The sequence below is a fragment of the Hyposmocoma kahamanoa genome, unplaced genomic scaffold, assembly GCF_003589595.1.
Source record: "Hyposmocoma kahamanoa isolate Upper Pololo Valley unplaced genomic scaffold, ASM358959v1 99702, whole genome shotgun sequence".
NCBI lineage: Eukaryota > Metazoa > Arthropoda > Insecta > Lepidoptera > Cosmopterigidae > Hyposmocoma > Hyposmocoma kahamanoa.
Window position 1 is genome coordinate 4273262 of NW_020656001.1, and position 27056 is coordinate 4300317.

Here is a 27056-nt window from a genome sequence, read left to right on the forward strand (position 1 = left end):
AATCCTCTTTCTCCCATGAATATTAATCTGACTAGAGAGAGATACGGCAACACAAAAAAGCGTATGCGTGTGTCGTTCTCTTCGACTCTTGTTAATACGCGTGTTTCTAACATTATGTACCGGGCGTCTCACGGCTATGCCACACGGAGGGAAAGTATCTTAAATACCGTAGATGGAACATTTTACTGAAAGAACAATTAATTTTTATTTTAAAAACAATTCCAACTGCATTCAAACATTTTTAAATAATCGCCTGTCTCAACGGGGATTGAACCCGCCAAATGTGAAGAAAAAAACACCTATAATTTTACTATACTGATCGAAAGCCTCAATCATAAGGACTGTTTCTTCTAACTAACATAGCATATTAAATAAAAGAAAGACCATGAAATTTAACATTTAATTTATAATTTTAGTCAGGAAAATGACCTTTCTTTGACTTTGCCGCGCTTACTTGTAACAACTGAGATTATCATTTCAAATTAGTAATGAGTACAAACTTTAAACTTATCATTTTAACATTCGCCATGCAAATAATTCCTTCCGTCTGATGTAAAAAAACGCAGTATAGGTTCGGCACAGTCTTGTCATATGGTTAGAAATATAAAAACACTTTATAAATGATAAAAACATGTATATTTCTTTTTATAGAGCGTGAAAGCAAACAAGCGTGGGTCATTTCTGGGCCTGATCACCTCACGACTACGTAAGTATTGAAATACATGTTACGACCATATCTATATCAACTGGCTACTTGTATGAACTTTAATCTAAAACAGCTATTTTCTTATTCTCGAACATTTTTTTTCGATTCACCAAGTCCCATGTGCATTGTCATTGCACAATTACTATGACAGCATCAACTTGTTTTTGCCGTATTTAAAATAATTTTATTCTTAAGTACTGTCTTTTTTTACGTAGTGTTGTCCCTTATGTTACGTCATACGGCCCTTACGTTAGTTTTTATTAGTATAAACAACAGTTGAAACATGATCACACTATTCTGTTACACCATTTTATAACAGTATAGTAAAATAAAAACATGTTCATTTTAAAAACCAATTTATTTTCAGGCCATTCCTTCGCACTGCATTTCAGTGGGCCGTTCAACCAATGGTCACATCGCTGGACTACGTAGGAATTTGGCTAGAGCCCTTAGCTCTCAGTATGGACCCTCTCTTTGTGCAGTGGCTTGCGTATAGACCCATCTTGAAACCCCAAACCGGTGCGTGTACCTTCTACATTTCTGCTCTACCAGAATCTCGCAACACGAAGTTGAAAAAGAATTCATGTTGTAAGCTTAATATAGAAACAAGATTCGTAATAAGTGAACAATTTTTTGACGTTACAGACCTAAGTCAGCAGTTTACTTATACTAAGACGATATCATCGCCATCGTATTTAATGAGTCGCCGTCGAATCACACCACCGGTGAGTTATGCTTTTTGTACTTCGTGCTTGGTCATTTACAAGGATTATATTGAAACAATATTTTTTTACAATAGTTTGTAGTTACAAAAAGTATTAAGGTGCATTAGTTACATTGGGTAAACGTTAAATAAAATAAAATAAAATACTCTATCAGTATTTTTCTAATTTGATTCCATAAATCCGCTACAACCTAAGACCGTGTAACATTCCTTTTAAGGGATTATTGTAATAATATATTGTTATAATTCCTTCTGAAAGGAATTTCACCAAATTAATAAGTCCGCTATAGGTCTACCGCGCTTCCTGAGGTATCTGCGGGGTGCGGGAGGAGTGACAGTTTACCTAACAGTTATGTTGCGCTGCACACGGGATAATGTTAACAAGATTTTTCTGACCATGTTCAATAGCAAGTTGATTGAAAAATGTGCCAAATTACTTGTCTATTCATTTCAATTATCAAGGAAATAGTTTTTTTTTTATTATCGTTTCACATAACATCGATTGAGTAATTTGGTAGGCTCTTTTTCCAAACAACTTGTTATTGAATATCGTCAGAAAAATCTTGTCGAAATAATCCCGTGTGCAACATGACATAGCTGTCATTCCTCCTGCACCGCGCTGCTATCCCAGGAACCGACTCAGTTAAGCGGTAGACCTGTACATGAACCAATAACGAGTAACTTCGATACCATTTGCATTGAGATGAAACAAAGAGGAAAATTCTAAGTAGAAATCTATTATGTAAACAAGCCTATTAGCAGCGATAATTTATTAAACGGTGCTATGGCTGCTATGTTGTATAACCTTCTTGCGGTATTATAGTTATTTAGGTTACCTTGGTCTAATAATCTAGAATCCTATAAGGATCGACTATTTATATTTATTGTTTATTCGCGCACATAGTCGTCAAGCGGTCGCGGGGGTAGTCGAACTGGCTCCGGACAAGAGCAAGTACACATGCGCGGGCGAAGTATGGACTCCAGCAGTGAGCCTAGTGAGAAGAAAGAGGCTCCTAAACGAAATTCCAAAGACAAGCCGCCACCAGTAAGTACAGTCTAACTATTGTTTATTGTAAGAAATCGTCATTATCGTCGTAGGAGTCGATACATCCTCAAATGGCCTTGGTTCGTTCCGTATGACAGCGAAAGTGTTGAAACAATTACTTTGGAATATGTATATAGTAAAATTGAGGATACTAATATGCATTGATTAGTATACGGAGTGAAAACACGATTCTTAAAAGTTTCACGATACAAAAAAAACACAAACTTGTCTCGAAATTTTCCAAGGAAACCGCTGTATTCAATAGGTACTTCACATATACCAATGATATTTTTTCATATCAACTGACTAAATAGAACACGTATAGTATACACACATCAAAAAAAGTTTGCGATCACTTCGAAAAACTGAAATCTTTTTTGTTACTGTAGATTATATTATGATTTTTTCTTCTTTTTAGATTCTTTATTTAAAAATAAATTAGAACATAAAACAATGACCCCGTTCAATTGTTTTTTCATATAAAAAGGCTTTCAGTCCTAGCTTACGCTCATTCATAAATCTGATTTAGTCAATTATAAGCGATTCAAGATATTTTTCGCGGAAAGTTGTGATTGAAAAAATGCCAAGAGGATTATCAGAGGTTTTACGAGCTAGAATAGTAACTTTGAGGGAAGAAGGATACACCACGAGAGTAATAGCACGCAGACTTGCTATATCCCAATCCTGTGTCGTGGCTACGTTGCAGAGGTATCACGGAATGGGGAATTTAGCTGACCGACCCCGCAGCGGTCGCCCAACTGTTTTGACAGCTGCCCAAAAGCGCTATATTAGATTGCTGGCAGCCCGTGATCCAACAATCAACGCCACTAAAATAAAAGCAGAAGTCAGGGCCGCCTCTGGGCTTGAAGTTAGCACGCAGACCGTTCGCAATTGCTTCCACCAGGCTGGATTACGAGCACGGAGGTCTTGGTGAGCTCCGCTCAATTCCCGGCAACGTCAACAACAAAGATTGCAGTGGGCTAGACTTCGGCAAAATGAAGAAGGTAAGGACGAAAACATTTGGCAAAACTGTCTCTTCGTTGACGAATCCCGAATCAGCACTCATCCAGATAACCGACGTGTCCGTGTCTGGAGAAGACCAGGCGACCGTGAAAGACAAAGAACTGCCACTGGAACAGTTCAGCAAGGCGGAAAATCGGTGTCCTTTTGGGGTGGCATTATGATTGGAGCTAGAACGCCTTTGATCCCGTATCGGGGCTTCATGACAGCACACATGTACAAAGCAGTTGCTATTGATGATATCGTCAGACCATTCCGAGTAAACCATGGGCACCAATTTGTACTGGTCGATGATAATGCGCCCGCACATCGAGCTCAACGAGTCAATGCTGCTCTTCAAGAATACGATATCACACGATTAAACTGGCCTGCCGGCTCGCCCGACTTAAACCCAATAGAACACGCGTGGGATGCTCTTAAACGAGCAGTATGGAACCGTGAGCCACGTCCCCAGACAGTTCCAGAGCTCAGGGAAGTCGCTATTGAAGAATGGGATAGGTTACCCCAGGAAATGCTGGATAACATGATCCTCAGCATGCCCAGGAGGATCTTCGCATGTATTCGAGCCAGGGGAGGAGTTATTTTATATTGAATTCACACCTTTTAATAATAAATTGTTGTTTAAGTTTAATTAAACAGTCTTTTTCTTTCTATGAAATTTCTATCACTATTACATTATGATTAATGACTCAATTTTTAAAATAAATAATAAAAAATAGTTTTATATTTTAATTTCAAACAGGGTATTCCTATTTAAAGAAAGCATACAACATAGATTTTTTCTTGATAAAGTTAAATTTAAAGAATTATAGGAGCTTATGCTATTGATCGCAAACTTTTTTTGATGTGTGTACGATATACATTTTGCAAATGGTTTAAATTTCGTTTTGTACAAAAATAAAGTCCCTGCCGCTCGACCCGCGCAATAGAACCGATACAGTGCGGGAAAAAGGTTAATTCGATCGGAGGTAGTATTAATTAGTATTACTTAACAACCTGATTTCCCTTGGGTATAGGCCTATCGCGGTTTAGATCTTGCGCTATTCGCACTCATCTACCCTACTACTCATGTTGCCTATCCATTTTGCCGCTGGAGCTTTCTGTAATCATTTCACTATCACGTTTCATGCCAATTTAGTGAAACAAATATATGCCTGAAGTTCGCGTGACATGCGACAGGAGATGTTGAATTTTGCGCATTAAATACAATCAGTTATTTCATATCTACCATACAATTATTTGTTGAATTTCAATAAATTCTAACGTGCGCTCTGTGCTCTTTCTACTCGCGCCATACGCGCCAGACGACGGGTATAAGTGTGCGGCCCCGTCCTACATACCAAAGGTTAAAAGTACCAAATTCGTTTTAGCGGAATAACTCTAAAACTAAAGGGATTATAAGAAAATCCGTAGTGACAGTTGTCGATCATGCATAAATATAAATAATTATCTAATTTTTGTCCTAATAACCTGTAGCATTTCGAGGATGAATCGAAAAAATGTGAAAATTAAAGGTCATTTCGTGATTTTTATCTATCGAGGAAACTTTATTGTTTTATCTTTCTGATTAATGTCTATGCTTGAATATATCGTGTAGTTACTGATACAATATTTTATTTTTAACTTTAAAGTGGATATACCCCTCTAAAATCAAATCCAAGATTAGGAATTTTTCCTCTGCTCCCTGTTAACCACAATTTCGATGTCGCTTTATTCCATATTTCGTCACCACTCGCTTAATGTCGTGCCCAGCTCCAATGTGGCTCCGTTGTTGAAATCTGATCCGCTGATCTGTTGTGTCTTGGACCGTAGTTCGCCTTCGGATTTCCGAGTTCGGAACTTGTTTCATAAATATTATATAGAACAAAGTATTTTGGAAAAAAATCTTAGTAAAGTTGACAGCACTGCTTACAGGCCAAACTACCCTGGTGGAGAGACGAACATATTTTCGCACTGCACTCCCGTTTGAAACACCTGCTTATCAGCGTGGAGACTGGGATAATACAGTTGTATGTGACGACGACGTCTGTGCCGGCGGAGAATTGCCCCACTGTGCTTATGGCCATGGAACAACATGCCAGTGAAGATCAACAAGTATTAGTTTTCTGGTAAATAATTTTATTCGTATATATTTGAAATAAGGCTGCCTTTTGCGTTTTATATATTTGCACAAATTGTAGTGAATAAACATTGAATGTCGGGAACACTCGGAAACCAAGAGTATTTTTTAACGCTCTTGCTGCGCTATATTATTTCGTCCATCTATTACTGACTGATATATTTATGGCAATTAAATACGAAACTTTATTAGTCAATATCTAACACCATTGACGTTAATTAGTACGATTGCATAGACGCGGCATCAGCGTTCGGAAACGTTCGTGTTTGCTCTGGCTGTCTAGCTTTCCCGATGTTTAATGTTTAATATCCCGTCAATATTATATGGTTGCCACAAAGTACTAAGGTACAAAATGCTTTGAAAACTAATATTCATTAGGTTGTTTTTCGCCTTTTTGGTCATTATTAGTGATTGGAATTGAGAGAGTTTGTTTATCTGAAGAATGAAGGTTTTATTAGTGTGGACACGCCCATCTCGTTGTCATCGCGCCCATCTCGTTGTCATCGCGTATAAATTTTTTTCTGTTTATTTTCTAAGCATTCCAAAATATAGGTTGTCTCATGTTTATTTTTTAAATGGCTAAAGTATCTTGCATGTGTCTGACCGTGTCAGTGTCTTGGACCGTAAAAAATATTTATTATACTTTAGCCATTTAAAAATATATACATGTACTTATATGTATTACATATTTACGTAAGTACCCATGGAAACACACTACAATATTATTTTTTGAGACAATAATTTATGGCAAATACTAAATAGGAAATAACAATTTGTTGCCAATGTACTCAAATTTCAATAAATAATAAGCACGTTCAAATATAATCAGTTCTGAGCAGTCCCGGGACTTGTAGAAGGGAACGTCCACGTTATTGTTTAGTTTAACTAAAATAACTCCTTCACTTCAAATCACTGGTCATTATAAACATTAAATTGAATTGAATTATTACAACAGTTTGGGTCGGTGGACCCTCCACACGAACTCAACAACAAGGTATCTGTGGCAAGAAATCAAACACGATGGCCCTACATTCATTGACCCCAAATCAACCGGTGAGTACAAACCAGTTGAACCTTGTCACCTTGCCTTTATGTGGTGTACGGGACATAAAGAGTATATATTGATGAACGAGTAAAAACTAAAGGTAATATACCTCCTGAGGTACACAGAGGGCGGTGGTAGCTTATTGGGAGAACGGTAGCTTTTGAACTGAGAGATCTACGGTTCGAATCCCTGTGGCAACTTGGTATATGTTATATACTAATGGTGACGAAGGAAAATATCGTGACAAAATCTGTTTGTCAGCGCAGGTTCACAACCCTAGGAAAACGTAATAAAAGGAATAGTAATCATGTGCTATGCAACTACACCAATTGCCTGATCTCAAACTAGGAAAATCCCTGTAGTATGCATACCAGAGCAAATGAGCTTGCTATGTACATAATAGTAGTATGTAAATAACTTTCGACTGTTGTATGGAGTGTTCGGGGTGTGCTGTATATGGGCCTAACGCCTCTCTTTAGAGGAAAGCCATGCCCAGCAGTGGCCCGGCACGTATAATGGGTTGCCGATGATATTGAGAGAGAACCCACTTTATGCACCGTTCCGTACAGAATAGGTAAGTTATATTAAAAAATGTATTTCTCTTTTTCAAACGCCAGACGACGAATCATTCCCGTGGAAGATGTCAATAGCAGATATGTCCTGTTACACGTTCGTCTCAAATCTGAATTTAGCTGGTGTCAAGAAGACGCCAGGTTTGCGATCTCGACTGAAAGTAACTCGTACCGTCCAACCGGTATCGATAGTGGACCACTTCACCACCACCGTTACCTTCTCAGTACTGACAAAGTCTTTGCAATATGTTGTCCACAACCCGAAAAATCGAGGCACTTCGACCAATGCCGAACCTCCTAAGGGAGAAGCGGTAAGACATTACGTTACCTATTCCTTCCTGTTTGATTCTAAATAGAATAGAATAGAAACTTTTATTGCAACGCAAAATAAACACAAAAAACAGCGTAGCAAACATTTATGTAACAAGTTTTACTAGATGACTTAATACTAATTAAGTTAACGACCTAGTATAGAGTACTCTCTTTCGCACTACTTTTTTTTTAATTACAAGGAAATACGATATAGGCACAAGATTAAGTGGGCGTTAACAAGCATTACAATAGTAAGGGCTCGTGCATAAAGATTTTTAAAATAAAGAAAAATATTTATTGTTGTACGGACAACGGCACATCAGACTACATTTTTGTTCGAAAATCGCATCCTGTGCAACGGAACAAGATGCGTCAATGTGTAGCTTGATGTGCTGGCGTGTGTACATACATTTCTTATATTTCTTCTTTTTTAACCAGTCGTGCGCCTGTGTTTCCTCAGTATTAGGTCGTTAACTTAAATAGACTAAAGCCACAGCCGAAATGTGCTCTTAAACCGTTAAGTCACCACTACAAAACTATATACATATATATTGCAGAATAATTTAAACTTTATGTTTCAACATCCTGTTAATTGGTTGTGTAATTTAGTTTTATCAATATAGAGATTTTTATTCGTACTGTGATTTTGTTGAAACTATTAGAGGTTAAATCAAACATGGACGCTAGTATTAGACGGCATAAATTTATAGAGCGAAGGTAGATGGAAAAGTGGAGAGAGGCAGACCACTACGTGCAATCTCGTTCAGATTGGGCATGTCCTTAAAGAAAGGCCAGTTAAAAGTGCCAATAATAATCGGGCATGTATGAAGAGTCCGATGCGATGACGTATGCCACGAGTGTAGGTTCACGCTCTCTGCCCATCCCAATAGGAGACTAGCGTGATGATGTTATGTTATGTTAAATAACACCAATTGAATCCAATTCTTTAGAGAAGGGTTCATTTTGAACTGTATCTATTATGTTTAGCTTGTGCTGGTTACAGAATTAACCTACTGTCTTTAAACAGTTTTAAAGATGTGTTTAATACATTTTGTGTTTTTAATGTACAGGTTTTGAAATATTTTTCGACGGGAATGGATTTTAAACCAAAATCGTTTGTGGAGTTTATGCGAGGCCCGACGAGGTACCTACCGTGTTATGTTACTGCTTTGGATCGTTCTCAGCTTTTCTAATTTATTTTACTCTCCTTTTGTTTGTTGCGTGTTTTAGATATTTGCTATGAATTATAATTGTGTATGAAAGTTTTGATAATTATTATAACCTTATTTAATATTTCAGTCGTAAAAAAGAAGAGTCGGAACCTGAGGTAAGTTCTTTATGTCGTAGTATATTTTTCTAATCTTTCCTTTATAATGTCTGTAAACATTGAGCACGCTCTGGGAATTAATAATTATGTGTCGTATCGATATTACGAGTCAAACGAAACTGAAATATGAGTGTATGTGAGTTTATATTTTTATTATGAGTGTATATTTTGCAGACACAAAAACTTAAAGAAACGAAAAAGAGCCCCATTCATAGAGAGCAAATAATAATGGGGCCCATGATCCAAATTGGATTTCACTGGCATGCTGACACACCACCTATCATGATCAGACTGGACCAAGAACAGGTAACTTGTTGCTTATGTTACCATGGTTCTCAATTTCACATTGTTTTTTGCGTTTGTTATTACTCATACTCATTCAAATAAAATCATTTTTCGTCCCACTTCTAGGCACAGACCTCTAAGGACAGGGCTTAGGCCATAGTTTGCTACGATAGCCCAACGTGGGTTGTGGACTTCACATGCTTTTCTAGGGTTGGGAACACATGCATATTGGCAAATTTACGTGACTTACCAATCAAATGGATTTGCGGAGCCACTCAGAGCTTTAAATCGCATAAATTTGAGAGGCATTGCCACTGTGCCCTTAACCCTGAGACATAAAATTGATAAGTCCCATGTGCCACGTTTTACAAATTTCACCAGCACCTTTTATCCTTCAAAACCGAAAACACATTAAAGCTTACCGATATTCAAAATGCGACCTTCCGAATATCCAAATTACATATAGCTATACCTGTACTTCAGTGGCTTTATATTTGTATGACCTACATTTATTTCTCGCATGAGTTTGGGTGTCCACCTACGTGTATGTGTGTGTGTGTGTGCGTGCTTGCGTGCGTCCGTGCGTGCGTGCGTGCTTGTGTGCGTGCGTGCGTGCGTGCGTGTGTGCGTACGTGTACGGGGCTATGACTATGTGCATTATTTATTATTAAATAAATAATAATAATAAATAGCACATACTCATAGCCCATAGAGTGTGTGAGATTATTTATTGTTAAATAAATAATAATAATAATAATAAATAACCACACTCTCATAGTCCCGCAATGGGAAAATCCTGTATCGCGGGTGCCATGGACACACATAAATATGTGTACAACCACAAATTACACCCAAACTCACTAGAGAAATAAATGTAGGTCATACAAATATTTATCTCGTGTAATGTACGAATATTAAAAGAGTTTTCAACATTATTGGAGTTTTACATTATTATTTAACTGTTCCTAAAATATTTTTTTCTATAGCTCAACATATTTTCGACATCGGTACATTGCATTCAACACTTCGTCGCATTGCTCAAAGTCGCACCCTTACGGATGTCGCGGCATCCAGGATTTTCTTACGTAGGAATTCCATCTTCCAGGGATGTTCTCGTGTAAGTAAATGTATAAAGTAGTCTTGCATTCACGCACGGCACCAGGAACCACTACAGAAACTTAGGATCTAGTACAATTTGTACCGCATGATTATCGCAAAATACTATATCATAGGGTACACTGTCAGGTTCGTTTACCATTTCTATGGGAACACTTTTTTTCGTACTCGAACTGATATTTCTTTAACGCATGTCCTTTGTTAACTGTAATTTTTTATTTTTTTTAATATATGGTTCATTTTTAAATGTAATTATAGCGTCATACTCATTGATAGGAGGGGTTCAGGTAGTTGTAGAAAATGTTAACATGCCAGCGACTATAGCTAAACTGTCCTTCGGCTAAAGAGCAGCGCTGTACAGGCTGTATATTTGAACGTGGGACATACTTATCAAATGTCTCATTTTTCACTTTTATTAAACTTGCACTTGACGCAACACACGAGGCTAATTTGAATTCACATTCTAGGAGTGGATTGGATGTAAACGAGCTGGACCTGCTGTCAGAATCAGAAGAGGAAACCAAATCTGACCTCGTGTCCATATTTGAATCTCGCCACGAAATATCCGATGGTAAGTAATCACCAACATTCCTTACTTTTCGTATTTTTAACTGACTTCAAAAAAAGGAGGAGGTTCTCAATTCAACTGTTTTTTTTATATGTATGTTAGGCGATAACTCCGGTATTTGTGAACTGATTTTGATGATTCTTTTCTTTTTTTTGTTGAAAAGACGGTACCTCCCTAGTGGACCCATTTCATTTTGAAGAAAATCTTCCACCTCTAAGGGTGGCCGTTCACGCATGAAGATTCATTTTTATAAATAGCGCCTAAATTTTATTATAAGGAGCAATTATTTTAATGGTTGATTTTGCTATTCTCCAATTCAAGGCGTTTTTCTCTCTCAATATACTTTGAGTAGAGAGAACCGATTTTTATTATCTCCTATGTCAAATTCCATATAGTGGCGAACTAGGGGATGAATCCGGGTTTGCGCACTTGCCGGTAACCGATTTCAATAAAACTTGGTAATTATATGTAATTCCACGTACTTTTGAGGTCGCATTTTTAGTATTCTGTGCTGAGATTATTTTTACTTTATATATTTCTTACATACATACAACGATATGCTATCGGCGAATTATTATTTCATAAAAAAAAATCTAACAAGGTTTCAATGCGGCATGAAGGTCGTTTGTTGACTCAATTGTATTTAATTTTTATATTGCTGCGAAAGAAACAATACCATTAATCTATGCAACACACGCTAATTATTAAAAAAAAAACACATATACGGTCTCTGCGAAAAACTCGGAAATGTACTACGCACTAAGGAAACTGCGTCCTCTTCCTTCCGATACGGTATTGAGGCAGACGTTACTTTGCCTTTTTTTACCTGTTGAATTCATGCGGTAGCGCACTATGGGGTAATTCAATTAAGTCGAATAGGGTGTGCGTAAAAAGCGAGCGCTAAGAACTACAGTAGGTATGAAAATGGTCACTCCTGCAGAGGCCTTTTTAAAGAACACCATTTTAGGCGCGTCAAAACTGAAACACGAGCGAGATGTGCTGGTGGTGGCCGATTGTTGCGAAACGCGGAAAGCTTCTTCTATGAAGGTTCATTTGGGTAGGTACCCAAATATAAAAAAAAGTTACTGAAACTCCTTTTATTGAATAATAAATTTTATAGTGTCGAGGAATTTCTTTTGTAGAATTTTAATTTTTCTTTTTTTCGATGGCGCTGTATTTTTTGAAAATATTTTGTTTTTATTTTTTATTTATAGTATTTTGTTTTATATTAATAACATTATATATCTTTTGATAAAATAGAATAGATGATGTAACAGGCTGGCAGTTTTCTTTAATAAATAAATGAAATAAAAATTACACGAAATGTCATCTGTGTAGACGCGATCGCCGGCAAGACAACACGTATCTGTTGATCTCCTATTTGATTATTTTTCTACAGTGGTCTAAAATTCGGAACACTTGTACTGTTTTGCACCAGCTTATTCTTTAAGTCGTGAATATTTAAATAGTGCTAAAAAAGTTAACTATCTTGCATTGTAATGGAAGATAACATTAAAAATAAATCGCGAGTGTCAGTTAACTGTGTTTAGTGGCGGTATGGTCGCAACGTATTTGAACAAAAAACGACCTTGAACTCATTAGCGATTGAGCAGCTTGCAAATATCGCCGATAGCATTTGTTTTTTCGCCAATGTAAAATCGTTAAGCGTGGTATAGTGGTTCTGAGACTCAACTGCGGCGCACTAACTAGGTGGCAAGTTCGAATCCCACTAGAAATTGTTACTTTTATTAATATTATTATTGTTATTATTATTGCTTTTTCATTTGTTACTGTGAGTTTTATTTTCAAACATTATGTCGAAATCTTTTCACTGTCCGGGTTTTCTGACTGAACAAAATTTACTTTTTAAAATGTTCTCTTTGCAATAAATGTTACGATTTGGAACGTTCTCGGATGACTACAGACGAATTCATAAACCTTACACATAGTTACAAATCTATATGGAACTGTGCTGTTTGCTGCGGTAGTAGAAGGGAAGGGGGCGACAATTCAAATACCCCTGTGCGAATTACCCGGGTCGCGGCGCCATTTACATTACTCCTGAAGGGAAGAATATCACTATTCGAAATAAAACTTCATCAAGGAGCTCTGATCAGCAAGAATTAGATACAGACACTGGTAGCCCGCGCTTGGATTTTTTTACCGATTCTACAGCAGACTTTAAAACATTCTTGAGTCAGTTGCAGGCAGTCCCTATTGAGATGGGTAAATTCCATAGTGCTGTATCTGAGTTGACCGTGACTGTAAAGATGCAAAACGAGCGAATAGCCAAACTGGAGGACAGAATTGAAATGTTAGAGAAACAAACATGAGAAAAGTCGCCTCAATGTTGCACATCTAGAGCAAAAAAGTATTGCAGTTAAAAGCGGAACTACGGGAACGAGACCAAGACATGCTTTGCAACAATGTCGAGATAGCGAATATTCCAGATGCTAGCGTTGAAAGTGCTGGCCACATAGTACTCGCTGCTGCCAAAAAACTTGGGTTAGAACTTGAAGAACGGGATATTGTCAGTGCTGTGCGCGCAGGGCCTGCCCGCGTAACCCCTGAGAGCGGTACTCCAGTGCGTCCGCGGCCTGTCGTTATACGACTGTCGCCACGCATTCAACGCGCGGCGCGCGTGAGACGCGGTGCTAGTCCTTCTGACATGGGAGTGTCTGGGACTCTACGACCTTTCTACGTCAATGAGCGCCTCACCTAGTATAATCGCCAGTTGTTCCATAAAACCCGAGAGGCGGCAAACCGTTGCAAATGAAAGTATGTATGTTGCGTGAAGGAAGAATTTACACAAGAGCATGGCAAAGATCGCCACTGTGTTCGCTCTGAGGCTGACCTGAGCAGAATTTATGGAGTGGATATGTTTGGGCCTGGCATTAACGATATTAATAAGAATTTTTTTTTATATTTGTGGACCATTCTTCAGTATGTTTAGGTATTTGTGTCAATTTTTCTGAAATATTCTGTTATTTTTACAATCATTCTGTTTTAATAACTTTTCAAATGCGTAAATTAATGAGCGGATTCTTTTATGATATGCTACAGGTGTGCTTCCGACTTAAACACCTCATATTGCTAGTAAAGCTGCTGTGATGAATCCATCGATGTAAAAGTTTGACGTTGGGACTTCTTAACGTACGTTCGTTAAATACAGGGAGAGATGAATTGCAATTTATTGATGGATAAATATCAACCGGATATATTGGCGTTAATCCAAGTCTTATGGATTAAAGAAGATGAAAAAAGTATGCCCCACAAATTCCAGGCTATCAACTAAAACTAAAACCCTCGACCATTGGATGCAAGGGGAGGAGGAGTTGGTTTTTATATTAAGCAACATTTACATATTCAAATTAAACAGCATCCCATCTCTTCGCTTGAACAAATGTGGTTGGAGCTTACTCTGCCGGGCAGAGGACGTTTTGCGATTGGCGCGGCTTACAGACCCGAGTCTGTGCCCGTTACTGCTGCAATCGATGCGCTCAACGAGTCGGTAAGTTCCTTCAGTTATTCTAATCACATTTTCATACTAAAGGATCTCAATGTTGGTCTCAATGTCTCAACCAAATGAACGTTCTACAGGCGAAGTACAAGTTGTTCTTTCTCAACTGCGATTGGATTTATTGTTAAATGAACCTACACGAGTTACTGATAAGACGTCTAGTTTATTAGATATTATAGTAACGGACTCACCCGAGTTTTGTCAAAACATTGAAGTGCATCATAATCCAAATCTCAGCGCCCACGCTTTAGTTTTAGCGGAACTAAAAATTAATAAATGCAAAGAGAAACCCCGCTTCATATTCAAACGATATTTGGACAAGATAAATGGAACCAAATTTTCCGAAGACTTACATGATTTGCCATGGGCGGAGGTGTCTCTGATGCGAGATATGGATGACAAAGTGGAATGGTTCAATAGTTTAGGTTTGTACCTTTTTGAGAGCCAAGCTCCCACACCATGTTTTAAGCAAATAAAATTTCATTTCATTTCATTTAAAGCGTATACGGGTCTCCTCTTGGCCAGCGCCGTGGATTACGGATAACATCAAATTAATGATGTCATCGCGGGACGCCGCTCTATCTAGAGCTCGCGCATTTGGAATTGAAAGTGATCGCGATTATTATAAATCACCAAAGAGCTATGTTGGTGGAGCGCTGGAAAGAGAGAAATCTGCATATTTTAACTTCTTCGTTAATTTAACTAAAAAAGAAAACTCAAAAAAATGTGGGAACGTCTCAAGCATATTGCACCGATTACTGGCTCTTTAGCGGACAGTATGGCTATTCCTCAACACCTTATAAGTGATCCGAATAAAATAAATGACTTTTTCCTAGATGTGCTGATGTGTGTGATAGACGCCTGTACTTTAGACTTTTATAAAACAAACAAATTATCAGATACTACTTTTCGATTTTCCACCACTACTGAGTCGGATGTTCTAAGAACTGTCTCAACTATTAGAACAGATGCGTGTGGACACGACTCCATCTCAGCAGAAATGCTTCGTATGACTCTGCCTGTAACACTACCTATAATAACTGAAATAGTAAATTAATGTATCAACTTCGGTGTATTTCCAAATTCATGGAAATTAGCAAAGGTCAGACCTATTCCGAAAGGTACAAAATTGGAAACCTGTCAAGATCTAAAACCGATAAGTGTATTGCCAGTCCTTTCTGAAGAGGTGGAGCTTATTGTATGCACCCAGTTCACAAACTACCTTCAAAATGAAGAACTCTTACCAGAAGTACAACCAGGATTTCGTGCCGGACACAATGCTTACATTACGGATAACATGATTCAGGCAGCTGACAATGGCATGAGCAGTATACTAGTTCTGCTGGATTTTTGTAGAGCAGTCGACTGCCTCAACATAGACTTGCTTTTGGCTAAATTATCATATTACGGTGCATCTCATCACACATGCTGCTGGTTTCGATCGTATTTGTCAAATAGAAGTCAATACGTACAGGTAGAGGCAAATTATGGCGAAAAACTTAAATCTGATACTGCATTTATCAATAGGTACCCCTATTCCACAGTTTTAAGTCCCCTGTTGTTTATTTTATTTACGTCTGACCTTATCAAAGTGATAAGGCGCTGTAAAATTCACCTTTATGCCGATGACATACAATTGTATTTTTCTTTTAATACTAAGAATACGGACTGAGCAATTGAAAAAAATTATGAAGATTGAAAGTGTGTCGCAGAGTGGGCGGAAAAAAATGCACTCGCGTTAATTAAACCCACTAAAGTCAAGATCCATGGTTGTAGGTACCAAAAGTAAGTGCAATACAATAATCACGAAAAATCTTTCAATAAAAATAAACGGACAAAGTATTTCACGATGTAACAGTGCAAGAAACTTAGGTTTAGTTATGGATTGTGAGTTGCGATACAAAGAGCATATAAATATGAAAGTGAGACAAGCATTTTACCGCTGAAAAATGCTATATGGTATACGTAAGTATATATCAGAGTTCATTAGGGTGCCTTTAGTAGCATCCTTGGTGCTAAAGTAATTGTTTATTTACTGCGATTCAGTTTACAGTCCAAGACTTCTTGAACAAAGAAATCAATACAAAGGATACAAAACGCGTGTGCGCGTTTTTGTTTTTCTGTACCAAAGAAGCTCATGTGACACCATTCCTGAACAAGCACAACATGCTGAAAATGGAGGCTAGTAGACAACTTCATTTGACATCTTTAGTGCATAGGGTCGCAACTAACAGAAAGTCGAAGTATCTTTTTGAGAAGCTGAATTGCCCAAGCGATTTCCAGGAGAGGAGTACTCGAAGAGTGGAGGCAAATCTTATGCTATTTATTACCTGTACAAATGCTCAAATGCTCAGCTACAAAAATGTGGAATGATCTCCCGCCTCCCTTACCGACGTAAGGGAAAATGTCCCAATCGTGTTTGATTTCGCAACTTAAGGGTTTATTTTTTAAGTCGCAAAAGGAAGGAAGCACGCCTCTAGTGGAAATAGTATTACTTTATTTCTAACATTAGTATTAATCTATTACAGCCGATAGTAAACTGTATTAATACTAGTATTACAATGATTTGTCTGTGTCATAGTTAGTTGTGTGTGTATAGTTAGTAGCTCTATTGTGAATTACTACTAATTTAAATGTGCGTGTTGTGAATTTCATTACATTTAATTTTAGTTTTTGCTTTTGTGCGCGCGTTTTATATATCTGCTTCCACAACAGCGGGGACAAGCTGAAAATCAGTGCAGTGTATGAGCATATGCTCTACACAGTGTGTGCTGAGCTTGCTCCCCTGTCACACAATAATTGTGTTTGTTGAGGTTGTATACTTATTGTAATTGTTATAATTTTTATGTCATTGAATAAGTTACGTTTAATATTTTGTGTGGTGAATAAATGGTGTAAATGGTTTTTAAATATGCAATAATTAAAGATAAAAAAAAATACATTGCTTTCAGCTCCGTTGAAGACTTTCGTCTGGTTCCAATGGGTGATAAGTCGCTTGACGATGGCAGTGACGTCGTGCCAAGAGAAGATTACCGTGAACATAGACGACATCATTTCCACCATAGATTTACAGGAGCACTACAATCAGTTTAGGATGAAAATCGAACATTTATCTGTTCTATACCATCAGCGGTAATTCCTTTTTCATAGTTTTGACAGTAATCTTCACAAAGTCATCGATTAATTTAAAGAGTATTCGCTAGTACAAAGTTGTGATTTTTAAATTTATTTTGAGTAACCCGAAGACGCGAGAGCGACGCTCCTAGCGAATTCGCTTATTAATACAAGCGTCAGTTGCAAATATTTAATTTTATACATAAAAGGTTACAAAATAGCGCTGCAACTTGCGGCCAAATTCGCTTCCAGCGGGTTTGCACGAGCGCTGGATGATCTGACTCGTTTTTTCGAGAAAGTTCCATAATGTGCACGGAACAATCGCTCCGCGCATTGTATTCTTTCTCTATTTTTAAATAGCGTTCTCCTTGTAGCAAATTGATAATATCTTGTGGAGAAAAAGTGAATACTACTTTCAAAACAATATTCAGATATTTTTGACAGCGTGTTTCAATGTGTTCACGTGTAATGATTACGCGTGGTCGCACTGAACTGAACCATTCTTCCCACCCCCGAAGACGTTGTAAGCGAATTACCAAACTTCGTGGGTGTGTTTAAACGCTTACAGCGAACTGACGCTAAGAAAAGTCGCCGGGTCTATGCATGAATTCGTTTCGTTTCTCCACACAAACTGATACACTGCCTCGGCGCCGGTCAAGAAAAATATCTTATCTACCCCCGACACGACGCGCTCTGCCACTATTGTAGGGGCAGGGTGAGGTGCATTGTCAGTAAACGCACGTTTCTGCGCGTGGCCGGGTGTTGCTTAGTAGTCAACATATTCAACAACATATTTCTTCCCACAGTTGGTAGTAAAACGACAGCTACCTGGAAGACTAGTAATGCACTGACACATTTTACCCTGCACACGTCTGTCCGAAAGCATTCGTATCGTGTAAATACTCATCATTTTCTCGTCTGCAACAGACACGACATGTTTTCGTGGCTAGATCCAACAAAGTTTTTGTCGTGTACAAGTCCATTCTCATCTTTTCTGTAGCAGACACGTCGAATATCTTAGCGTGTACACGCGCCCTAAGCGCGGTGATATTGTCGTGGTAAAAAAAATGGTCTGGAATTGGAAGCAAAAAAAGGCCCGAGGGTTTAATTTTGGGGCATTATAGTCAAATTCGCCTCCATATAATCATACTATTTACGTGCAAGGGTAATGAAAAGATATTTTTGAATTTATATAATAATAAGTACTTTATACTTTCACCAGGAACGAGAATGACGAATGGGTCGCTGGCCCCTTAAACGGACGAGTGATAGAAGTGCGAGAGCCGGCCAAAGCGCAAGAGGTTTCCCACTTTCTGGCTCTTACAATAACACAAGCCTCGTAAGCTATTATACTTACTTTTTAAAACAGTCACATTTCATCGAAAAGGGACATCTGTGTCTGTCGCGATACCTATATAGATACCGGCTGCGGTGAAAAGGTTATTCAAAACCTCTCACTAGATGTCACTAGCGGGCATGAATACGGAAAGTCAGTACAAAGATCTCTAACAAAAATAGATAGGAGAATTTCGACGACTCGGCAACTGGACCCGTGGCTCAGATGGTTAGAATAGTGCTACGGTGCAGCAAGGACGTGGGTTCAAGTCCCAACGTGTGGACGAACTTTTCTGCGAGTTCGATCTTTGTATTCATATTCGTAATCCACAAAACTAGTGAAATTCTTTTACAAAACATCTCAATAAATACATTTTTATTAATTTTATTTTTATTTATTGAAAGATACGCCATTAACTTAACACAAAACATTCTTAAAAGGTGCCAAGTCGCGATAGTTAGCTTGACACTTTGGACAGTTTTTATGGCAACCGGCATGAAGTTGAATTTAAGTACGTCAACTATTCTGTTCTACTATAGCACAACTGTACTATTCTTGGGTAACTAACGGGAATACTTTTTAATAGTAAAATGTGTTTTTAGACTCTCTAATATACCACCCAGTTGGAAAGAAGAGTTGCACCCAAAACTGTTGGATACAAAAATAGTAAGTATCACTTTAACTTTCGCAAATATTTTATCGCCTCATTACATACTTAAGAAATAACAAATCGACACCTCGAATGAACGCTACGCCAACTTAATTTTTGGACCTGTTTTGTTTTTATTTCGTTCTTTTTCTTTTTTTTTTCACAAAATTCGATTTACTGTTTTTTTTCTCTAATTTCATATTTTGTTTCTTTATTTTTTTTTACAAAATTCGAAGAGCATAATACTAGTCAATAAATATGGCTGTTTACAAAATAACAGAAAATGACAAAAAAGTAAACTTGGCGTATTGTTCATTGGAGGTATCGAAATGTGAAAATTATTCGTGAGATTTCATCTGACATAATATGTCTCGTTTTGCAGAATCCGGATCTAATGTGGGAGATATATGCGAACATTATGCCAATAGAAGTCATAATACAGCCGTCAGTTTTCGAACATTTCCTACGAATGTTGCGTCTTTTTACAATCCATGCGTCGTGCACCGTCAGCCCGGAAACACGCAAGTACGAGTAGCTCACTGTAGTTTAAATGTGTTTTCAAAAAGTTCAATATTTTTTCTATATCTTGTAAAGTTTTAAATTATTACAATGTTAAAAAATAAAATTTACTCACACCCCTAATGGAAGAATGGCATAATTGCTCCGTTAGATACAGAAAAATATAACCCACATCCTCTCCAATTCTTGTAACTCTATTTACAATATTAGTCGATAGAATTATAAAAATTGGAGAGGACTTTGATTATATTTTTCTGCACTTAACAGGAAGGAGCTATAAACATTTTTGACTTAACTCCACTTATGCCATTCTTCCATGAGGGGTGCACTGTAACAATGCGAATGATAATAAACTAATGTTATTTAGTGCAATTATTAGCTAACGTATTTACAATCAAAATTCTCCAATCTTTATTTATTTCTATTTCCAGAAAACCGATGATTATGTGGCCATTCGTGTACATAACAGCAGGCGGTGTCAGAGTTATAATTACTGAAGAGAAGGAGAGCTCCGATAAGGATGACGCTTTTGTCATAAATGTACGTTTTGTAACCGTTTTATCTATTTACACCAATACTATAAAGACTATTGTTGCACAGCGCAAATGCAAACAGTTCGTATAATTTATTAGTACAATATCACTTATGAATAGCTGATATTCCGTGTACAGTCTTACGCTGTACAAACAGTTGTCTTAATTGTAATTTCTTAATGTCTGTTTGTAAATAAATGTGCTGTTTTGACAATGTAACTTAACCTTTTCTGTTGCAAACTCAAAAGTATCAATAGTGGCTTTATACGCTGTACAGGTGGCAGATATCGCAACGAGCCGATTGGCTCTTATGCTCTATTCGTATCCAAAGGTATACCGACAAGTCCCAAATAATAGTGTACACACATATAAAAAAAATTCTCATGTATGTAGTACGTACCTCAAACGGTACATTGCATGTTCTTATTATTTTGTGGCCTGTCACAACACTATACAATTTATAGAACTTATTATTATCTAATTGCGCGGTACCGTTACATATGTACACGTCACAGGTTGATCTTTGCAATTACAGACATCGTGGTGCGCCGAGACATTTAGTAATAATAATAATTGTTTATTTCAGTCCGTAAACTGAGGAAAATACAATTCCTCATTTAAAAAAAACGTCCAAACATATTTTTTAAAAATGCTACACTGGTTTATTTCAGCTATTTTCATAGTGAATGACATACGGCACTTTACTCTGGAATAATGCCACCGATATTAATAGAATCTTTGTCATGCAGAAACATGCGGTTAGGCCAATTTTCAATCTGGGCCTAGAGTGTCTTTGAAAGATAAACTAAAAGAAATTTGAAAAAGCGGCGTCAAGTCTGAAATACCCAGGCACATCGTTACGTAATATATCATTTGATAGCATGGCGCCATTTCATGAGATACACAGCCACGTTGTGATGTGATATAATACATAGTAATAAGAGACCAGTCATTTCATGAATTGACGCCTTTTTACAATACGGACAAGAACATAGTGATGCCTTTTCATGAAATACATGGACGCATAGTGAAGTGTCCAATGCTATGATTTGTCAACGACTTATTACGACTTTCAGGTGGGCAAGATTGTAGTCAACCCTCATCCAGATAATCCTATATGCAGGTATTTTTTTATTTCGTAACCATTTATATTAATTACGTACTTGTTTCAAAACATAAGTGATAATATTACGACCTAGTATCCTAGACGTCCTCTACCATCGTGATCGAATGGCTATCCCTAGTGAGGACGTCCACGATTACTAATTCATAACAAATGACATACTGCAATTTATTATAAAATTAGTAGGTGTACGGGAATTAATAAATGTTTTAGAAAAATTGCTGACATATATAAGAAGAGATATAGTCAATAATTTTCGACAGAAAGTCCATAAACGCCACCATGGAGTCTGCTTGGACGCCAGTAACCGACGGCGTCGAGGGTCGTCAGTATGAAATGCAGATCAAAAGTGTCACCATAAATTCTGGAGTATTCCAACGCATCATCGTCGCAGAGGTCAGTGGCTTTCAGTTTCTTTATAGGGGTAAGTAATTTTTCCACTTCATGATTTGGTTCCACGTTAAGAAAAACGGCTTTTCGTGACACAGTACACCTAATGTATTGTACTTACACTGTGGTATCACCAAGAAAAAACTATCACCGCACCAGCAGCAATTATTACGTTTCAATATTATGTCTTTCGACAATCGAAGAACTCTCTTGGACATGTCATTTGGGTAAAAAATGTTTCATCATGTGGTGGATTGTCCTCAGTTGCTTAAAAAATTCAAATTGCGTGTTATCCTCGTAACAAAATTACTACATTTAGTGTTCCATTTCGCAAAACCGTATTTGGCACAAATTTGCCAGTTGCAAGGTTGTACAGAACGGTAGAAAGTTACAGTGACATTTTATTTATTTATATTGAATAAGGCTTACCAACTAAATACATGAAAATACTTTAAATATGTATAAAAACAGAACATTTAAAACTAGTACTATGCACGCATTAAAATTAAACGTATGCTCTGCATTACGTGAAGGTATTATTTTGGAAGCACGAGAGTATGACCAGTTTGTCTATGCAATCAAATTTGCATTCAACAATTTGTAACAAATAACAAAAACAGATAAAACTAAGCAAGACAAAAACAGCTAGATAGCTCCCTAAAGACTGTTGACGTCACTAGTAAAATATTTTAGGGTGACATTCCTGAAGCTGTGATATTTATCACTAAAAATATCCAGTTTACAATTTTGAAAAATTACATTGTATTTTCTCATAGTAGTAAGGTGGAGACATGCTACCATAATTGGTTTTTCTCAGTTCGATGCCAAAAGGTTTGTAATTATGCAGCCTAGCTGATATTATTGGTGTTCACCATGACTCTCCTCTCAAGACCCGTAAAAAAAATTCTTAATTTATTAAGTTCAGTCGAATAATTCATCTCGTAAAAGTAGTGTACGCATCAATTTCCAATCATATTCTTATTTCTTAATATTGCGTTTTTTTTTAAATTTTAGTTAAACATAGTTATGTTTTAGTGCATATTGTGTTTATTTACAGTGTGTGTGGCAGTAACATTGCTTGTAACATTAAATTGCTTGTATAATTAGACGTTTGCTTGTATAATTAGACGTTTGTGTACAATATGACGTTATATTGTACACAGACGTTGGCAAATCTATTAAATAAATAAATACAATCAATAGCTACTTATTTAAAATAATCTGTAACGTGTCGTCAACACCACGTCGGAACCACAACGATGACACGAAACTTTCCTTTTTACTTAAGTTCATTTCACAATTCAATGACATACGGCATTTTTGTACTTTGTATAATATTAATTAATATAAAAAAGTTACAACATCCCATTTATCGCCTATTCTAAATGCTCATAAACTGCGATATGCCTAACGTCGTCGTAACGTATTCTATAATGCCGACTTCTGCTTAATTTAGATACCAGTATGTTGCGGAACAATGCAAAATTTATCTTATTATCTACTTAATATTTTGATTCATGTACAGCTGTTATGTTTGTGGTCTGGAATATCTGTTAATTTTGTTTACAAAAACCAACCGTTATTCCTTTTTCTAGGACAGCGAACACCTTTCTCGACATCCGACCACTGGGCAAAACCCCGCTCGCAAGTGGAGCCAGCAGCTGGGCGAAGGCCCCATACTCACATCGATTCTTCATTCGTATGTAGACCCAACTGCACGGATGTGCCCAGCGCACGGGAATCTTTTTTTATATAATACCTTGTGACGGAACAAGTGCAGTGCTGAGTGGCACTTCAACTTTAAATCGCAAAGATCTGAGGGGCACTGTCACTGCGCCCGTCACTCAGAGACATAAGTTGTCAAATCCCACGTGCATGTAATTTCACCAGCAACCTTACCCTTCAAAACCGAAATGCAGTAATGTTCACATTGCTGCTTGGCGGCAGAAATAAGTAAGGTGGCAGAACTTCCCGTGAGGTACTCTTTCACAAGGTGCACTGCTGCTACAAAAAACATTTTCAAGTTTGTATAACGTAAATCCGTAATAGAAAATATATTTAGTACTCGTAGGCCTTAGAGGTTTAATATTGTTATACTGCTGACGAAAATGTGTTATTTCCTGGGGATGCCTTTTTACTAACTCTTTTTCTGTTGTTTGTTTTTGGCGGAGAACAGATCTCGCTAAACTCGGATCACATCGTTTTTTTTTTCTTTATGTATCCGATGTTATGCGACGCTGTGACAGACGTCACATTAATGACAAAGGTACAATGGTCCGGACTTTCTAGTCAACGGAAAGAGAAATGGTGAGGCAGGAACTAAATTGAAAAGTTGAAAAAAGATGGTCGAGATGTTTATCTTCTTGTATACCTCTGACGTCTTAGGCCAGCACTATCATGTTTGAAACCACTTCCATTTTGTCTGTGTAGTTGTACCTGTTTATATGACGACTCTTACTTGCAGTAAATTGGCGCATAGTTGTAGTACTAAGAGTGACATTTGCCCATTTGACTTATTATTTTGTTTTAGAATATCGATAAGCTGCGTCGCCGCGCCGCCGTTGTACATAGGCCTAGCTATGCAGTGCGGTGCAGGCTTAGAAATCAACTTAACATCAGACGCTCTTGTCGACATAAATTTGGACCAAATTGCTCTTCTGCATAAAATATGTAAAGACATGAAGTACTACTACGAACTTCGGTAATTACTGGTTTTTTAATTGTTAACCATTATGTGACACCATTTCTAACCGTTTGGAGGCTTATTTTACATCATCATGATGTTCGTATAGGCCGGAGGGTTTTGGTATAGGCCTCCAATAGTTTGTGCCTCCCCACGATCTTACGATAGCCTAACTCATCTATTGCCCGCATCTTGCTCCAGGACGTCTAACACTACTATAGCCATGAAGTCATGACCCAATTCGGTTGTCACTTCAAGTAATAAACGTAGAATGGATAATGTCTTTCTCTGAAATCTGAATCACCACCGTAGTGATGCTAGTTACACATAAAAAATATTATAATTCCGGTATGTCCTATTCCGATTTCTATTACTCACCACTCTCGAAATATGGCCTGCCCAACTTAATTTCACTTTATGGATGCTTATTTTCTTAACACCAATCCGTGTATTGCAGTCTCCGCAGCGAATATTATGAAAACGAACTCGAAGTATGTCCATACATGGAGCAGCTAAAGCCGCGCGTTCCCGCTAACATCAGCCCTGTTTCTAGTCAACCGTACCTAGCAGAAGGTGAGTTAATGTTGTTAACGATTAGGAAACAAATGTACTCGAACACATGGTCTAATCAAATGACTACCTCGATGTCATGATCTGATGCTCATCACAGCGAGGACCGCTGATTTTTCTGCGTGGCTAAGTAAAACATAAAGTATATAATTCTTAGTACAAGGTGGATTCTAATATAATCATAATCATATACATTTAGGTTAGTTTTACTTAATTATAATTTAAGTTAAAATTGTGGTGCTTTTGCATTCTTCCGCAACTCTCACAAACAGTGACCGACCGAGTCGACCCCTCGTTTGCTTTCTGGAGAGACATGTTATGTCCCCGTCAGTCGTCATAAGAGGCAGACGTGTAACACGTATGCCACCATCTCGGATTCACCAATAACGAACGGCAGACTCGCCTAAGACTGCTACTTAAGAGCCCATTACATCCGGTAAGGGCGGGTTTTATCCCAAGGAAGGCCGTTAGGTGGGTAGGCTGCATGCTCCCGCCACGCGAAGGCTCGAGAGGCGCCCTAGCGGCAGCACCTTTGAGGAACTTTCATTGTCCTTGTATTCTATTCAGGCGGGCCAATTAAGTCAAGCCACCTGGTCCCAGCCGGTCGGTAGACTCTGTTGGGGTAACAGGTCGCCCGGCCTAACCTAACCTACTAAAGGGAGGTAACCTACTACAGGTTTAACCCTGCCCTGGGATTGACTTTTGGATCCATTTGCTACGTATTATTTGGATTATTATTTTGGATTTCTTTGCTAGGACAAGTTTATCAAAACCATTAATTTATTGTTTAAAGTCACAATCCGAATTTACAGAATGCTCCGATTCGGTTCTGCGATATTTATTGAATACTCAAAACATTGACTTACGATTATATGGACGTCGGGTCCGCGCTAAAAAGTGTCCGAACTTATAGGGCAGAGCGTCATTCACGCTTTAGTCTTCGTTTGTTCGACTGACAGCGAAGCAAGCAAAATTAGACAGTACTGCGATGACATTACAATTTAAATTCAACGTTTTAGCTTTTTCATATTCCTTTACATGTCACTACGTTTAAATAGGTAATAATCAAAAAATAATAAAAATAATAATATGTAATAATCGTTCTCATAGTAGCTTTTCGGACAAACGCGACTTCTGTTGTAACAAATTTCTGTGTCAAAAACGTATACCAAAACAGTAATCTCACTAATGACAAAAAAATCACATGTGTTCGGAATAAAGAGATTCGGAAAAAACAAGTTGGTGTTTGTGATAGGTTACCCCTCAAAACCTGTCATTTAGTTTTAAGACAAGTTACGTAACAACTACGTTACACTAACCAGGAGCCGTCCGACACGCTCCTCTCCGGTTTTTAATATTAATTATATTAATTTCATTTCGTTTGTGGTGAGAGTACCGACCGAACATCTGTCGACCTTCATGAAGGAAGAATTTTGGCCGAAGGGTGTCTTATATCGGCGATTCCGCAGCCGGTTACCTGACACCAGATTGCGCCACACGTCGCCGACAAGTGTAATTCGTGTAGGGTCGTATTCTAGAACTCTACTCAATGCTCAAGTCAGGACTTGAGTATGGTTTAAAGCACTCGAAATCATACCCAAGTCCCTGCCATTAGGGTCCTATTTCCAGTGCTTGTGTTTCCAGTGCAATCCTGACTTGAGCATTGAGTAAAATTCTAGAATACGACCCGTAGAGTAGTTAGAAATAGTGTTTTATTATATTGTATGTATATTAGTCCTTAAGGTATAAATTATATTTCGTTAATTAATTATATATTTTT

The 27056-nt window shown here is 37.7% G+C and overlaps 1 protein-coding gene across 6 annotated transcripts in view; it reads left to right on the top strand.

Annotated features, from left to right (window-relative positions):
- Nucleotides 1-27056, top strand: part of LOC113239151 — a 103548-nt gene that overhangs the window by 24138 nt on the left and 52354 nt on the right. For all 6 annotated transcript variants that reach the window (XM_026476019.1, XM_026476023.1, XM_026476018.1 and 3 more), the window contains exons 18-39: nucleotides 652-706; nucleotides 1074-1225; nucleotides 1352-1431; nucleotides 2335-2475; nucleotides 5410-5603; nucleotides 6570-6667; nucleotides 7277-7542; nucleotides 8614-8687; nucleotides 8843-8870; nucleotides 9045-9176; nucleotides 10142-10272; nucleotides 10739-10842; nucleotides 17311-17491; nucleotides 18696-18812; nucleotides 19412-19475; nucleotides 19841-19983; nucleotides 20409-20517; nucleotides 21587-21633; nucleotides 21897-22029; nucleotides 23619-23722; nucleotides 24554-24724; nucleotides 25164-25279. In XM_026476019.1, the coding sequence (XP_026331804.1) occupies nucleotides 652-706; nucleotides 1074-1225; nucleotides 1352-1431; nucleotides 2335-2475; nucleotides 5410-5603; nucleotides 6570-6667; nucleotides 7277-7542; nucleotides 8614-8687; nucleotides 8843-8870; nucleotides 9045-9176; nucleotides 10142-10272; nucleotides 10739-10842; nucleotides 17311-17491; nucleotides 18696-18812; nucleotides 19412-19475; nucleotides 19841-19983; nucleotides 20409-20517; nucleotides 21587-21633; nucleotides 21897-22029; nucleotides 23619-23722; nucleotides 24554-24724; nucleotides 25164-25279 (2640 nt within the window). The remainder of the gene's footprint in view (nucleotides 1-651; nucleotides 707-1073; nucleotides 1226-1351; nucleotides 1432-2334; nucleotides 2476-5409; nucleotides 5604-6569; nucleotides 6668-7276; nucleotides 7543-8613; nucleotides 8688-8842; nucleotides 8871-9044; nucleotides 9177-10141; nucleotides 10273-10738; nucleotides 10843-17310; nucleotides 17492-18695; nucleotides 18813-19411; nucleotides 19476-19840; nucleotides 19984-20408; nucleotides 20518-21586; nucleotides 21634-21896; nucleotides 22030-23618; nucleotides 23723-24553; nucleotides 24725-25163; nucleotides 25280-27056) is intronic.